Consider the following 16,689-nt stretch of genomic DNA (forward strand, 5'->3'; position numbering starts at 1 on the left):
CACGATTTCCCTCGGACAGCAACGGCGTTAACGTTCAACAGTCACTCCCCCCCACCCGCGCGCGCCAGCCACTGCGATCATTCGGCTTGACGAAAGAGTTAACTTTTCCTCGACGGATCGAAGAAATATTGAATAAATATGGCCGGGTGACTTTTGTTGAACTGATTCAGGATCTTTTTCTTCTCTTTGGTAGAGAGCCGAGCGTTTTCATCAATGGATTTGATCAGCAACAAAAGTTCCGCTCTGGTCGTGCTCCGCATGTTGCTCTCGTACGCCTCGCCATCGAGTCTTTCGCAGAAAGTGTACCCTTTTTTTTATGTAAAAATGTTTAAAAAAAAAAGGACCCGTCAAAAGAGTTAAACAACAACAACAACAACCGCTTGGATTTATATAGCGCCCTCCACGCCGGGCGGCGTCTCGGAGCGAGTGACAAGAAAAGTCGCGCGCGTTCACTTTGACCCGGTCCAGCATCAAAAACACGAAAGCGTCTTTTTAATCCAATCGACGCACACACAAAAAAAAATCTCCCACTCAGTTCCCATTTGAATCAGCTGCAATCTATGATGCCACAAAAACAACCCAACCCCATTTGCAGCACTGCATTATAATAATAATAATTATTATTATTATCGTTGCAGGGTCCAATATTAGAAAGCGAGCGAATAAAAACAGGCTCTCACGACAAGCCCACTGTACAAATTTAGCACCAACAATGTGCTAAATCCATTTATTTCACTGCATATCAGAAAACAATCTTAAAAAAAATTCAAACAAGCCAACGTATTAATCACTTTCCTCGTCCATTGATTTTTTATATATATATATATATACTTAAACAGCAGTGATATCAGGCACCAAGAAATTTGGAGTCAGATTGACAGAGCAAGTTGTACTGTATAAAGTCAAAGCCCCTACATTACACATACATTGCATTCTTTAGCAGCAGTGTTTAATCCGTCAGTGGAAGCACCGGACAAGAGGTCATTGAGATCATTTTCAATTTGGCCAAGTGCACTGTTGAACACCAGAGACGGGAGGAGGCCACAGCTGTGGGACATTCAAAGCAGTTCTCTAAACGGACAGAAGGCTAATTAATTTGTTATTTCATAGTTACCTGCATCGTATTCTGGATCACCACCTCGCTGGATCACCATCAGCTTTTCACTCACCATTTTGTGCAGTGTGCCAGGGATCTGTTAAAGGTGGTCGCATGTTATTCAACTGACAAACTGAAGTTTATTCAACATGTTGCATTTATGACCGTCACAGGAAGCTCACACTGTTTGTACCTTGAACACATCTTTCTGATTGTCCAGTAGAAATAAAACCAGAAGATTTGCTTTTCCTTTCTGCAGATTCTTACTGTGCACAATTGAGGGGCCAAAGGTTCTCTTCATCACAATTCTATTTTCAACCTGGGGAGGGGGGAGAGCTGCAAGTTAGTAAATAAATAGTTCTTCCTAATTTAGTTTGTTAGGTCCACTTATTATTTTGACAAGTTGTACAGTTTCACAACTTGCTTTCAACTTCACTGACTTATTCTCTCAGCGCAATATATTGTGTGGATGCGAGCAAGCAAAGATCACTCAAAGCTAAGGAATGACTAGAGAGATTATTATTCATTGAGGGCGACAACAAAGCAACAATTCAACCCCAGACAGTCTATATATTTAAAAAAAAACTGAAGGGCTCGTAGATCTTCCTAATATCTTCCTCACTCCTCTACTCATAAATGCAAGCACATTTATTATTATTGTTATAAGTTGCATTTGATATAGCGCCTTTTGATGTCATTGAGAGTCTCGAAGCGCTTCACAGAATATTATAAAGTGTTAATTTTAATAAATTGTTCCAACCAGACATAAGTAGTCCCAGATTCCATCTACAGGTTGTGTTGAATGAGTTAATCTCAGTCGGGTTCGCGAGCACTATTGGGCAACGGCAAGGAAACCACTGGCTGGAAGGCTCACATGTTCAATTATCTTGGGCAAAGCAGAACAGAACTCAACTTTGATGCTCTCAAAGACAAGGAGCCTGTTCTTTTCCACCCCCAAAGCTAACATGGAGTGCATGGGCAAATCAGTGCCTTCAGAATAGGGAAGACCCAAAGGCTCATTATAATTATTTGGAACAGATGTCTACTGTACTTACCCCTTTTTGTAAGACAATTGCTGCAGAATCTGCAGCGGTCGCCATGAAGTACAACAGCCTCCTGAGCTCCTCACGGTTCCTGGAATCCAGAAGCTTTAGACATAGTTGTGTCGCTTCTAATGCTGGTTCGGATTTACCATTCACTGCAGAACAGAGAGACCAGTAAATATCACAACCTCATTAAAATGCTAAATCTGGAATAAAACTACAGCGATTCAAAATGTAGCTGCCATTAGGTATCTTTAAACACAGTATAATTAACTTCCACAATAATATGGAGTGGGTTGCTACTTAAGTTGAAAACATTGCTGTTTTGGCATAGAATAGAATTATGCTACATTATGCAGGAGCGAGGTATTTTTTGGATGCCAAAAACACTGTGTGTATAAATCACAATTCGAGAGTAGAAACTTTAAATTGAGCTGAATGCTAATAAAATCTTTTCTAAAAGACTATTTGCGTACTGTGCTGTGTTTGATTAGACCACCCTCTCCTGGCCAAAGGCATCATTTCATCCTTTTAAACCAACCGGCATTTGGTTAAAGGATTGTAGACTTTCATTCAAAGCAACTTACATTAAAATATACTTAACCCCTGCTGCACAATACAATAATAATTTGGGCACTTCAATCCATGATTGTTTGTGGGACGCTGCTATGTGCAATTGGCTGCCGCGTTTCACCCACAAAATACAGGTCAATTCTTAAGAGATTGATTTCTTCCTGTACTGTACAAATCCAAAATTGCTCTAAAATGCGGATTGACTCGATTTGCTCTGACCGAGGGCGTTTTGTGCGTTTTCGGCAGATAGAATTGTGCTGCTTTAATAAGCTGGGTTGGACAAGGGTGCGGCAAAAAAAAAAGTAGCATTTGAAAAAGTACCATTGTACGAAAACCAGAATTTCTTGCTGGGCTGCTCAGCAGCGTCTTAAAATAGGTTAGTCATACGTGGTGTACAGTTTCAACCTTCAAATGAAATTATTCTCTAACATATCACGTAGGAGGGGGAGAAAGTCAGTGAACAGGATATTCATAGAATCTCTGTACGTTTATAAAACCACAAAAACATCAGTCATTGCAGGTTATTCATATTACTGAAACTGCAGTTAAATGAAATATTGTGGCGTCCCACAGCATAGTGGTTAGCATGCTCCCCTCGCAAGCAGGAGGACCTGGGTTCGATTCCCAGGCAGAGCAAAATCTTAGGCAAGTTTCCTTACTCCACAGGCCTCTGTTAACCGAGCAGTAAGTAGGAACCCAGTTGTTAGTCGATTGGCTTTACTGGGGTAATAATCCTTACAAAAAAATGTTCTTAAAAAATGCAGTCACTCAATCCACGACTGTTTGTGGGACACTGCTGTGTGCAATTGGCTGCCACGTTTCACCCATAAAATACAGTCAATCCACTTTACAATATATTTTGTGAAGCGCTTTGAGACATCTCAACGGCATGATAAGGCGCCATATTAAATGCAAGGATTATTATTAAATGGGGGATTGTACATACCCAGGAGCTCTGTAATCCCAGTATGAATATCAAAGAAGCAGTTAGTAAGCAGAGGTTCCTTTGGTTGACTGTAATATTTGACAATTGTATCATAAAGCAGCATTTTGCATTTGCGTATGTCAGAGGCAGGTTCGGGCAGATTCCTGCTGATGTCCACCACCATGAGGTCTGGGAGATACTCGAGTAAATCAACTGCAGCCGACAGCCATTCATCTGCCCTAGTGAGGAGGGGGGGGGGGGGGGGTGGTGGGGAGGTAAAAAAAAAGAGAAAGCTAAACAAAACATCCCAATTACACAGAATTAAATGGACCGTCCAGCAGCGAAACAGCCCATTTGATTCAATTACTCCTGTGTTTATAGTCCAAATGAGTCTCCATCCCCATTTAGTCTACTCTTTTCACCGCCACACACACACCTTTACTCCCTTCTCACTCCTGTATGGTCATGAGACAATGTTGGAAAAGTACTCAGCTTGTTCCATACTATTGTGTACAAAGGATTAATGCAATACACCTCTGTTCACCTAGCAAAGTAGGAATCTGGTTGTTAGTTGATTGACGGATCACTTTTCTAGGGTTAACAATTCCTCCAAAAGTAAATAGAATAATAAATAATTTGGTCGCTAAATCCACCACTGTTTGTGGGATACTGTGTGTGCAATTGGGCTGCCGTGTTTTGCCCACAAAATACAGTCAATTCACTTTACAGTATAATTTGTGAAGTGCTTTGAGGCCTTGCAAAGACATGATAAGGCGCTATATCAAATGCAATCAAATGATTATTATTATAAATTCTAAGGCAGAAACATTTTCCAGGCATGAAAAAGTAAACTGAGCCTTGATCTTTGTGAAGAAATAAGCACTGCCTCACCCAAGTTACTGCACCACCCAGTTGGAGGGCAGAGTTGAATTCTCACACACGAACTGGTTCTCAGGCACACTGACGTGTCAGGCAATTAGAACATTGGCAGCCGGGAGCGAGAAAAAGCTGTAGGCCTCACACTTAGTCAACTCCGAGCAGTATTGGCAGAGAACATACATGAGAACATAAGAATTAGGAGCAGGAGTATGCCATTCAGCCCCTCTGGCGTGCCCCGCCATTCAATAAGATCATGGCTGATCTATTCTAACTCCACCTACTCGCCTTATCCCCATATCCCTTAATCCCTTTATCCACAAGAAATCTATCAATCTCAGACTGTGAACAGGTCAGTCATTTGTCCAAAGGTCTTGCAATAGCTAGACGGCTAATAACTTTTCTGCTACTGTAACTTACTGGTTTGAAAACAGTCAGCCGGGCAAATCATCTCAGACCATCTTGCCACTGCTGCTCCCAAATCAAATTTGCTTAAACAGGGTCAGTTTTAGAAGGTGACAGTAGTTTTAAGAAGTCCAGAAGATATATGTAAGGGGTCTGAAGACCTGGTTGACATTTGCCACCGTACAGTCGAATGCAACAATCAGGAACTGTGGCAAATTGGCCTTATTTGAGATTTACTCTCCGTCATGTTAAAATAGTAACATGATATACATACTGTGAGTCACTAAAAGCTTTCAGTATTTCTCTGTCCAAGATGTTGCTGTTAATCAGATCCTCTGCACTGCTGGCTGCATTCAGTGTTTTCTGTCTGTTCTCCTTTCTCTCCAGTAGAGAATCTAGGATCGGGAGCTCTATGAGCTGCAGCAGACGTAGTGTGGCTTGCTCTAGCCAAATTTCATTAACAACTAGAGTGCAAAGTAAGCGATTTATTAGTCATCATTTTGTAATGCGGCACCAATAAAATAACCCAAATTTCACCTGAGTGAACTTCGCAACAAATCGCTGGGCATTCAATCGATTATGCACACAGTTTAGCCATTAAATCTTTAGAGTTAGATTTAAAGGTGGACCCATTTACTAAACTTAGAAACGCCAAGAGTTTAAGATTTCTGTTTTGGTCAGCTGAGCAACTGACATACACAGTAACTAGCCACCATGCTAAAGAGTACGCAAACCAGATTGAAAGTTTAGCGTAAGAATCACCCACACCTCCTTGTGTTTGGAATGGAATGAGCATTCTCTCACCAGAGGTAGGCGCACTCAGTTTGGACGAAAGCTCATCGACCTGAAAAGTTAACTCGCTTTCCTTTCTCCATAGATGCTGCCTGACCTGCTGAGTGTTCTCAGCGACTTCTGTTTTTATGTCAGATTAGCTGTACCTGTTGCAGCTGCTCTCGCAATCAAAGGATCCAATATGGAATGTAGATTTCACTGATACTACTCACAAAGCATTTAACATGCCATAAGCACTGTGTGCATACCTGAAGCAAAACTGCCATACATGTGCGATAAGCTTGCTTAGGTCTAGTTCATCAACAATAGGAGATTCTAAGCCCCCCACACCCAAATAATATGCCCATGACACTCCCCCATGCAAGACCTGTCGGATGAGGCATAAATCGTGTCTCTACGTCAATCAGTTATTGCGTTATTAGCAGACAGACAGTCAGACATTTCATCTTTATTAGTATAGATTTTAAGCTTCTGTAGTATTTTGCCTTTTGATACTCGCTGCTTACCTAATTTCTGAGAATATTACACCCTTTAAGACTTAATGGGTGCAGTGAAGCTACAAATCAAAATGAATGCCTTGAATTCCTACATAATCCTTACATCTAGTCCGCATATTAACTGGAGGTGGGGAAACATGACTTACTGCAGCGTGATCAAAATGCACTCGTCAAAGGCCAGGTTTATTTCTTCTAATTCTATAACCTGATTACTATGAACGACAAGCTGTTGGCTCTTCTGGTCATATGATAGTTATGCAACAGGACTGAAGGCAACATTGACGCAACCTGTTCAACAGCCAGATAACCTAACAGAACAGTATGTTTGATGTCCCAAGCCAGTGGGACAAAAGGACATAGATTTTAGAGTTGCAAAACCTGATATCAGGACAGACTCCAGGAAAAATTTCCGTTGCTTCCAGAGGTTAAATAACAAATGCTTACCTTGCTGTGACACGTGAGACACTTTGATACGAGAGGAATGAACAGGCTTTAAACTCAAGTTATCGAGCAGCTCTTCCAACGATCTATCAGTGGAACTGGTATCCACCGAATGGGGAAAATACATTTGTTCTCGCCTATCAAGAAAAAAAAAGACTAAAAATATTCAACTGTACATTTTATATAGGATTGGCCATTAGATTGTTGATTCTGTTGCTGTAAATGGTTAAATCCTGCATCAACCAATCTTGAATTTTTATATGGTCAGTTTTTGCATTCATGCATTACTGATTATTCTTTGAAACCGTTAAAATAGATTGGTAGAAGACAAAACATCCCCATTCGAAAAAATAAATCGAACGTTGCTTGATGTTCAAGTAAGTGCTGAACAACACATTCTGGTGGATGAACATTTCGACATTATATCGGCCATTATTTTCCATTTGAAAGCAGTTTGAAAATAAGAATCTCCTCTCCTGCTCTCACCTGAATCTGCTTCACTGTTCCACCAGCTCCTGCTGGAAGCTCGCTATCAAAATAAATCGGGTGCCACTTTCCTAATCTATATGCAGTAATATATTAAGGGAGGGTTTTGTACTCGACCATTCAACTTTTGGCAGACCAGGCACAATATGAAAGCACTTGTAATGCTCTGGTTAAAACTGTTAGTCTATCACGGTTAAGATCTTGCAACTGCAGGTCACCTTGTGTTTACATCTGAAGTTTGGGGGAAAGGAGTACATTCTGTTCTCCTAGGGAGTGCTTCGATTAACTGCACAAGACACGTGCAGCTATAACGACCTGTGTCGAAGGCAGGCGGTAGGTTAGCTCCCCACTGAATATGAATTCAGACTTTTTTTTTTGTATGGTGGGAAGGAAAGCTCCCGCACTATGCCAACACATTTCCAGGCAATTATTACCACTCATCTCCAGGGATCGAATCATCAGTTTGTTTCAAGGCAGTAAAGTGTGACATACCGTACCAGAAAGCAATGGGGGAGAAATTCCACATGGTTTTAGATTTACTCTATTTTCATAGCTTTTCCGAGTGTGAAGAACTTGGAGCATTGTCACATTCGATCTCAGTTTTAAAAGCAATTTTCTGCAGTTGTTAAAAAGGAAACAGCCCGTGGCATTTTTCCCCATAAGTATGTATACGAGTGATGAGGGGGATAAACCTACCCTTCCTCCCTCCATATACTTTGTTGGCCTCAGTGTTCACTTGTAACCTTTGACAGATTGGTTTAGAACTGAATTGGGAAATTGTTATCAGCTGCAACTTAAGGAAACACAAATGCTTCTTGAACACTATCAAATGTGACCCCATCCTTAAACAAAACCGTGTGGCATAAACATTTGGAAAATATTCTGTGCAGACCAATGGGAAGATTCCACTTAAAATGTGCACCATTTAACCATTGCCACATTTTTAATTACTACTGTGCAACATTTAAAAGGGGGCAAGTAGGAACAATTTGGAATATACATCCAAGAATCAAATGTAACATTGAAATCTCAAGTTTATAATCTTTAGTCCCAACCCAATGATCAGCACTGCAGATAAGTAAAAGTACTGCCTTTAAGTTCCATCTCTATGGTCACTTCACATTAAAAACATGAGCAGTCACCGAAATGCGATCTTAAGAATTCCCATCACATTCAAGTCTTTAAATGAAGTTACCTCCGATATAATCCACCGAACAGGGTTCTGGATGGTATGGGAGAATTCCTTATATATGGTGGTTTCTCTTTCACAGCATCGCTGAGCTTGTGCTCGACTGTGAATCGGTATAAACTGCAGCTACTGTCCTCAAAACTCAGCCCCTTCTTATCTTTCCCGAAAAGCCTGGTTCCGACTCCTTCAAACACTTTGTTGTCCATCAGAGCCTGACAGAGTCGCACGACTTTTGATCGAGGGATTTCAACGTCACCAAAGTAACTGTTCTGCAGGAGGTGACCCAGAATAACGTCCACAGCGTCCGAGCCCAGGAAGCAGTCATTATGATACTTCAGGTTGTGTCTGCGGCGTTTCACCTCCACATGGGACTGCAGGGCAGCGATGAGACTGCACCAGATCTCAGTTGCTCGAAAAGGCTTTTTAACTGCTGCTAAATCTGGGAGATTGAGAAAGAGGAACTGAGTTAACGATACATTCCCAGTGCGGCGCTTGGTACCACATTGCACTACAAGACTGATTTATATCCTCCATTGACAACAGAGTAAGCTCCGAGACTCACTTCCTCCTTGGGGTAAGAATAAAGCGGGGTCTCCTTAGAGCGGAACTGGCTTTAAGGTGACTTGACTATCCCTGGCTAAGGGTGTGCGCTTCGTTGCCCACAAAACATACAGTCAATTCACTTTACAGTACATCCTGTGAAGCACTTTGAAACTTCTAGAAGACACGATAAGGCACTATATCAAATGCAAGGATTGAATGCAAGGATTTTTGGCACAAATTTGCTCCAGATGTAGCCAAAAGTGCCGAACACCTCTATTATTACCCCTCTCAGAAATAACTCGTTGGCACCACAATTTAAGCAATAAGCTCAGAAAGTCATCATGTTTCAGACACGCTTGGATGAGGAACACTGGCTTCAAAATCAAACTTGATTTTGTAATCTGGACGCAACTAGTTCACAGGATATTTGAGTTTGAGTCCTGAGTTAGGATGCCATTTATTTATTTTTTTTCCTTCCCCACCCCCCCAAGTCTTTCCGTCATCGCTCCAAGAACGTCTGCTCAGTTATTAAACAATTCATGACCATTATTTGCGATTTGAGCGCGACCGTGATACAGACCGCTTACAGTCCGGGGGGGCGACGGCTCTGCTCAACTGCAGAAACAAATAACAATCCTTGCGTGTGATACAGCGCCTCGTCGAGAACTCTCAAAGCGCTTCGCAGAATACACTGTAAAAGTGAATTGAATATTTTGTGGGCGAAACGCCAGAGACTTGACTGAGTTTAAAGTTTCTCCCTATTACAAACCAGAGCAGCACAGTTTGCTCTCAGTGAGTTTGCAACAAGACACACACACTCCCCCCCCACCCCCACCCTCACTCTCTCTCTCTCTCTGGCATTTGCAGGTGATGTGACCTCAAAACCTGTGCAAACTTTCCTCTGAAAAAGTGAAGTTTAAGGCCATCCACCGAGTCAATTAAGAGTCTGTACAGAACACACAGACACACACACACACACACACACAGACTCGACCCCAAAACTACACTGCAAACACCCAACCACCACAAAGCAAAGCAAACCAAGAAGACCTCCCAAACCCAACCACTGCTGAGCCTCTCCCCCCCCCACAGCAGTGCCTTCTTACCTGACTGAGCCATAGTGTGGACTCGGCATTGTAGAGGACAGTGAATGTTTGGATATTTCCTGCGGAGTGGGGGTTGTTTTTTCTGAATGGAAATCCCCACTACGAGAGTGGGATCCCAACCCCACAGAGGCTCCCACTTACATCTGCGCCTCGGAGTGGTGCAGTGGGTGAGTGCGTAACGCGACTCTCACACTCACTCACACACACACACTCACACTCACACACTCACACTCACACACTCACACTCACACACTCACACTCAGGGGTTGGGGTGTGTGTTTACACCCAAATCCAGGGAAGGAGTGTAAAGATTTCCTTCCCCCCCCCACACACACACACCCACACACACCCCACACACACACACCCACCACCCCCCCCACCACACCACACACACACCCCCCACCACACACCCCCCCCACACACCACACCCCCCCACACACACCCCCCCCCCACCACACCCCCACCCCACACACACCCCCCCCACACACACCCCCCCACACACACACACCCCCCACACACACACCCCCACACACACACACCCCCCACACACACCCCCACCACACCCCCCCACACAACCCCACCACACCCCCACACACACCCCCACACACACACACACCCCCACACACACACACACCCCACACCCCCCCACACACACCCCCCACACACACACACCCCCCACACACACACACCCCACACACACACACCCCCCACACACCCCCCCCCACCACACACACACCCCCCCCCCACACACACACCCCCCCACACACACACCCCCCACACACACACCCCCACACCCCCCCCACACACACACCCCCCACACACACACCCCCCACACACACACCCCCCACACACCCCCCCCACACACACACCCCCCACACACACACACACACACACACCCACACACACACACCCCACACACACACACCCCACACACACACACCCACACCCCAAAAAAAAAGTCAGTGCTCTCCGTACCGTTCCACCGACAGCGAACCGACCGCCGCACAATTCAACCCACTCGCGTGTCCTCTGTGTTTAAGTATTAACCACAAATTGATCAATTGCAAAAGTCCATCTCGTACAAAAGTCACTGAGCGCAGAGAGAGCGTCACTCACACACACACACACACACACCGGAGGGCTCAGGGCAGCGAAGTGCCTCGGGAACACTTTTATCAATCAGGAATTTTTTTGGGGGGAGAATGCGTCGACGTGGAGAGGGTTCACTGGGAGTGGAGTGGAGGGGCAGAGGGAGAGGAGAGGAGACGGGTGGAGGGGTAATGGGCAAATGATTTTGAAATGCAGTTGCAATCGCTTTCCACAGCGACAGAGGAGCCCTGAGCGCGAGTGATGGAGAGGGCAGTGGGTACCTGGTCTGCACTGCGATGGGCTGAAGGCTCCCACAGGGAGTCTCCCCATCATGGCTCGGGCTTTCTCACGTACTGTGGTCATCCTACGACAGGTATCCCCCACTGAAATGGACGAGAGAATGCGTCTGGCTTTCCCCCTTATAATGTGTGTCTGTGTGTGTGTGTGTGACTGTGTGTGTGTGTGTGTTGGGGGGTCACTGCCCTCTGATTGGAGTCGGGTTAATTGTCCCTAAACTGCCAAGAGATGTGCAAAGTTGAACAGGTGCAACGCATCGCAATTGGGTCTTCAATGCTACGTTGACCGCTTCAGCAAAACCACACAGTGATTCACGACGGAATCTATGGAATTAGTGGCAATATTACTATTATAATAATAATAATAATAATAATAATAATCCTTGCATTCGATTTAGCACCGCATCGCATCGTCGAGACGTCTCAAAAGTGCTTCGCAGGATGCGCTGTAAAGTGCAGGGGCTGAGTATTTTGTGGGCGAAGCGTTGCATCTGTTTGTAAAATCGTGAGCACAAAGAGACGATTTAGTTTGGCAAAGTGTTCGGATACACTGCGCTGTTAATCCGATAGAATCATGGAAACAGGAGCTGGTAATTCAGTGGATCCAGAGGTCAGAAAGCTGTGTAGATTCAAGCCCCACCTTCGGACTGTGAGCTCATAGTCTGTTAACACTCCAAAACAGGACTGGGGGGAGCACTATATTACACGGAATATGTATTTAGATGGGACTGCGTGTGGGAAACTGCTGTGCGCAAGTGGCTGCCACGTTTCGCCCACAAAATACACAGTCACAAGACTTTACAGTATATGCTGTGAAGCGCTTTGAGATGTCTTGACGACATGATAATGTGCTATATCAAATGCAAGGATTATTATTATTATTATTCATCTGAACAGGCAGACAGCACCTCAGTTAAAGGTCCCAGGCACTATTTGAAAAGAGAAGGGAGTTTCTGCTAACCATCCTCCAAGTAAAATCGGCCTTTGATTATTAATGGCTGTTTGTGCGACCAAATTGGCCAAAGTGACCAAATTGGCTGGTGTGTTTGCTGACAAGTACACAGTCACTACTCTTTACAGAAACTTTTGGTGAAGTTTTTCTAAGACGTTCTCAATGTTGTAGTGCTATACCAAATCAAGGATTAACCATCTAACAACAACATTACATTTGTATAGCACCTTTCACGCGGGAGGCCAACCAAGGTGCTGGACAGTCAGTGTTTCGAGCTGGGGGTCGGGTTTGGGGAGGGTGGAGGTCAAGGGGGGGGGAAGGGGGAAATCAGGGTCGAAGAGGGTCTTGAGATTGGGTCTTGAAGGAGGCAAGGGAGGTGATGAAGCGGAGCGATTGTGAAGCAGGCCAGAGCCCGCTGAGTGAGGGGACCAAGCAGGATGGTAGGGGCTAGGAGGGTGCAGAGGTGGGGTGGGGGGGGAGCAAGGCCATGGAAACTTTGAAGGTGAGGACCAGGATCTAACAGTCTGGCGTGCTTCAATTTTTTTGTAGTGTTGAGGTTCCCCTTCAATTCCTCCTGTTCTTTTTTAGCCTCTCATCGCACATCTCCTGGTAGACTTGTGCAGCGAGTTTATTGCCCCATTAGTACTCAGTTCATTAGAAGTCACTATCTGGGGGGGAAGGAGGGGTAAGTCGTTTACCTTGAAGTGACTCATGCTTGGCAACGAAATGTCAGAAAATCGTCAATCCTCTGTGGTTGTCTTGATCGTCCACATCCTGAGGCAGGTAGGTCCACAGTACGTCAGGGCACTGCTGATGACAGAGCAGCCAACATGGCTCAGCAGCAGGATGTGGAGGGGGAGGCCAGTCACTGGGGGTAGGGATTCTTCCCACTCAGCTCCTGTTAACCCTGCAGGTCAAAGCCACAATGGGTGGGGAGACCCGGCTGTGAAATGGCTTCCGAAAAGGTTCAGGATCCTGATGTTAAGTAAAGATGCCAATTCATGGGGAGCGCTTGGGAGCCAACACTGGGGCCCTTGGGATATGTCCTGAATTCCCGTATAGCCAGGACACGCATCAGGACCTCGCCAGCCTTTGCTTTCAATGGCAAGGTGTGCAGCTTTAGCTGGTTAAATCCCCTCACACCTCTGGAGTCCCCAAGCCTTGGATCTTGCCAACCTGGGCCCAATACCCTCTGAAAGCAAGGTTAGATTATTCAAAATTGATTTAATGATCAAAAGGTCTCTCATTGTTCAGTGTTCGTCAACGTCACATTCCAGGATCATCAGCTTTTGACTTTATTACTTTAATGATTCTGTCGCGTGCAAAGCGAGTCAAAAAAATGGCTACAGCTTTTGAACAACTATGAAAAAGTTTGAATTTGAAGATACCTATCGTTTTACTTACACTAAATTCAACCATTTTGGGGATTGGAGTGAACTCCCTTTCTGAGGAATAATTAAGGGTTTGGAATGAGACTGGGGATGTGAGTGAGACGAGAGAAATTCTATGTAGCCTATGTAGTTCGGCAATTTATTTAAACTTCCAAGGGGAAAGCTTTGCAAAATTTGCAATTCCCCTCCACCAGATGTGGTGAAATTACAATTTAATGAACTGAACTTTACCACATGAAAAACTAACCCTGAGGAAAAGGATCTCATTAGGGACAAATTGCATTCTTACAACAGGACATATAAACAAACTGATCTGGAGAGGAAATAGCTTTTCTGGACTTTGTTCTCCGCTTGCTTGTATTTAGATCACAATCAAAGTTGCAGAACTCCATAATTCGGCTGCTGAAATTTGTACAACTCATAAAATAAACTGCTGCCCCAAAGTGCCAGGGCTATAGCCACTTGTTTGTGGAAAATAAAATGTTCAGAATTGAATTTAAATTTACATTTGTGAACACAACTCTTTAAAATTTATCATGTCAGGAGAACTATATTCTGAAGCAAGTCCTGCGGGTCACATGGTCTAGACAGAATTTGTCTCTGATCTTTATGAGTGGGTGAAGTCTCTTGCGTAACAGATCAGTCAAAGAGTTTAATGTTTTGCTTCCTGGAACTAGGGAAATACCAGGCAATGTGGGTCCTCCCCCTTATTATTGACCATTAGATATCTTCTGATGTGGGCAGCATCTGCCTATGCCTCAGTGTAGAAGCTCGCACCTCCTCCCAAACAAGGGGAGACTTCACAGACCCATCTAAAGATGACTTGACATAGGGCATCCAGCACTCTGTCCTGAACCTCAGATACAGCAACGCCCCACACTGCAGATCACAGATGGACTTGTTTGTGTTCTGTATCTCTTTCCCTCACTCAAATCCTCCAATTAAAGGTTTCTTACTATCGGAAAACCTTATAATAATAATAATCCTGGCATTTGATATTGCGCTTTTCACGTCGGGAGGACGTCCCAAAGCGCTTCACAGAACACACTGTAAAGTGAATTGACTGCATCTTTGTGGGCGAACGCGGCAGCCAATTGCACACAGCAATGTCCCACAAATTGTCGTAGATTGAAAATGACCAATTTATTATTGTTTTTGGTTTTGGAGGGATTATTATTAGGCTCTGTGTGGAGTAAGGAAACTTGCCCAAGGTTTGGCCCTCTGCCTGGAATTGAACTCAGGTCTCTCACTGGCAAAGCGAGTGCTCTAACCACTGAGCTACAGGACTCCACCTTAAAGCCTTATTGAAAGGATATGGGCAAATTTCAATGTACGTCACTCAAAAGTACTGTGCGAACAATATGTTTCATGACGTAGACATCTTCAAACACAAAATAAAAAATATTGTCGACACAAAATTGACTTATCACTTGGCTTTCACAAAAGTGTTACAAACTGCATGAAATGGAAGGACATCAATTCATAATTGTCGTAAAAAAATATTGTAACGTGTCAAAAGTCTGTCTCTGGGCTCTCGACTGTACAGAAATGCATAAATGAACAAATTATGAAACAAAACAATGTAGAAAAAAATTGCTGTAGGACAGAAGTAGGAAATGCTTGGAATGGAAATTCCAGTCTTCAATTGACATCACTTCTGAAAAGAGGACGTTGACATGGACTGCTGATTAAAACCTTTTCTTTGTTCCATTTTCCTTTTGCCAGAAGTACGGTTATGTTCTTATAAACTGGAGGTAAATATCACCTCCAGCTTATAAGAAAACTACAATGGAACAATAACGTGTTGTTTGAGTAGAGGGCGGGTGAATAAGGATACATCATTAATTAAGGGTATCGGTTTCTCTGGCAGGGAGAGGAACGTGACCAAATACTGTTCTAATGTGAACGAGTCCAGTGGGAAGTCGAATTATGTGAGTAACATGACCAATTCTGGGGGGAAAAGAATTTAGGAGGATCTGCTTCAAACACATTTACCTCTGAATGCTGAAGCCATTATATGTAAGACTGCGATCAAAACGTAGCGTGCCCTGTGCTGATTGGCTTTTGAAGAGATGAAAGAGGTCATTTTCTCCCTTTACGGTAGCTTTTTCTAATGTTAATAGCAAAGCCATTGGAATGTAAGCTCATCTCCCGCAATACCAACTATAAAATCTTGTACAAACATCCTGGAGACAGTGCAAACACCCCTTTTGAGGGGCGCTCTTCTAAGGTTGGAACGCAGACACACTGCTGAACAGGTTACAGCCCCGTGCGACCTGCCCACCTGCCAGTAATGACCCGTGAAGCACTTTTGAGAAGCGGATGCAAAAAACCTTTAAGACTTGCTGTCGGTGTGCTCTCGCATGAATAATAGTCAAGCCGAGAAATATTGGTGAGGTTAGAAATTAAGTTATTAATCCATGTGCATAACAGTTAATTGTCTTACAACATGTCACTGTTATCTTTTCTGAAATTTCTTACATTTACAGTGGTTTTGATTTAAACACCTTTACCACCAGGTGGCAGGAGATACAGGGATATTTCCATTTATTTTCAATCATTAAGCGATCATTTTTTTCTATTGGACAGCCATCCAAATTACAATAGTTATTACATTGGTGTAGCACCTGATCACGTTGTAGGATGTCTTAGAGCACAAGCGCTTTGTAATTGAATCTAATTTGAACTGTAATGTTTCAGAGGTCGGCCTGGCTCAGTTTGTAGCACTCTCTCGTCTGAGTGAGAAGAGTCACTTCCAACTTCTCCTGGACTAATGTGCAGCACAAAGCCATTTGAATCCAAATGACAGTACAAGTCGAATTACCTGAATTGCTTTTTTTTAAAAAAAACACACTCAGGTTAACACAAAGTGGGGTAGCAATATTCAATTCATGCTGAAAAAAATGACTGATGCAATTAAAAATCCGTTTACATTTTCTTTTGCATATACAAGCCTGTTTTATACAAAACATTTCAAACTTGAGCTATT

General features: G+C 43.7%; 1 protein-coding gene across 1 annotated transcript; it reads right to left on the minus strand.

The window, feature by feature from the left end:
* Positions 1–50: 50 nt before the first annotated feature.
* depdc7a (DEP domain containing 7, paralog a) lies at positions 51–10,202 on the minus strand. Its single transcript, XM_007887767.2, has 9 exons — positions 9,973–10,202; positions 8,330–8,762; positions 6,652–6,785; positions 5,193–5,382; positions 3,659–3,876; positions 2,152–2,294; positions 1,290–1,415; positions 1,115–1,193; positions 51–307 (listed from the first exon to the last, which is right to left on the minus strand). Exons 1-9 carry the CDS (start codon positions 9,983–9,985, stop codon positions 99–101), a joined length of 1,545 nt encoding a protein of 514 aa, XP_007885958.2. The 5' UTR covers positions 9,986–10,202; the 3' UTR covers positions 51–98.
* Positions 10,203–16,689: the final 6,487 nt, after the last annotated feature.

This window comes from Callorhinchus milii, unplaced genomic scaffold (genome assembly GCF_018977255.1).
Source record: "Callorhinchus milii isolate IMCB2004 unplaced genomic scaffold, IMCB_Cmil_1.0 Scaffold17, whole genome shotgun sequence".
Classification (NCBI taxonomy): Eukaryota; Metazoa; Chordata; class Chondrichthyes; order Chimaeriformes; family Callorhinchidae; genus Callorhinchus; species Callorhinchus milii.

Coding starts and splice junctions, on each gene's coding strand:
- depdc7a (XM_007887767.2), bottom strand. Junction 2,295..3,658: donor TGGGATTACAGAGCTCCTGG/GTATGTACAATC, acceptor TCTGTTCTGCAG/TGAATGGTAAATCCGAACCA. Junction 1,416..2,151: donor CAATTGTCTTACAAAAAGGG/GTAAGTACAGTA, acceptor CCCCCTCCCCAG/GTTGAAAATAGAATTGTGAT.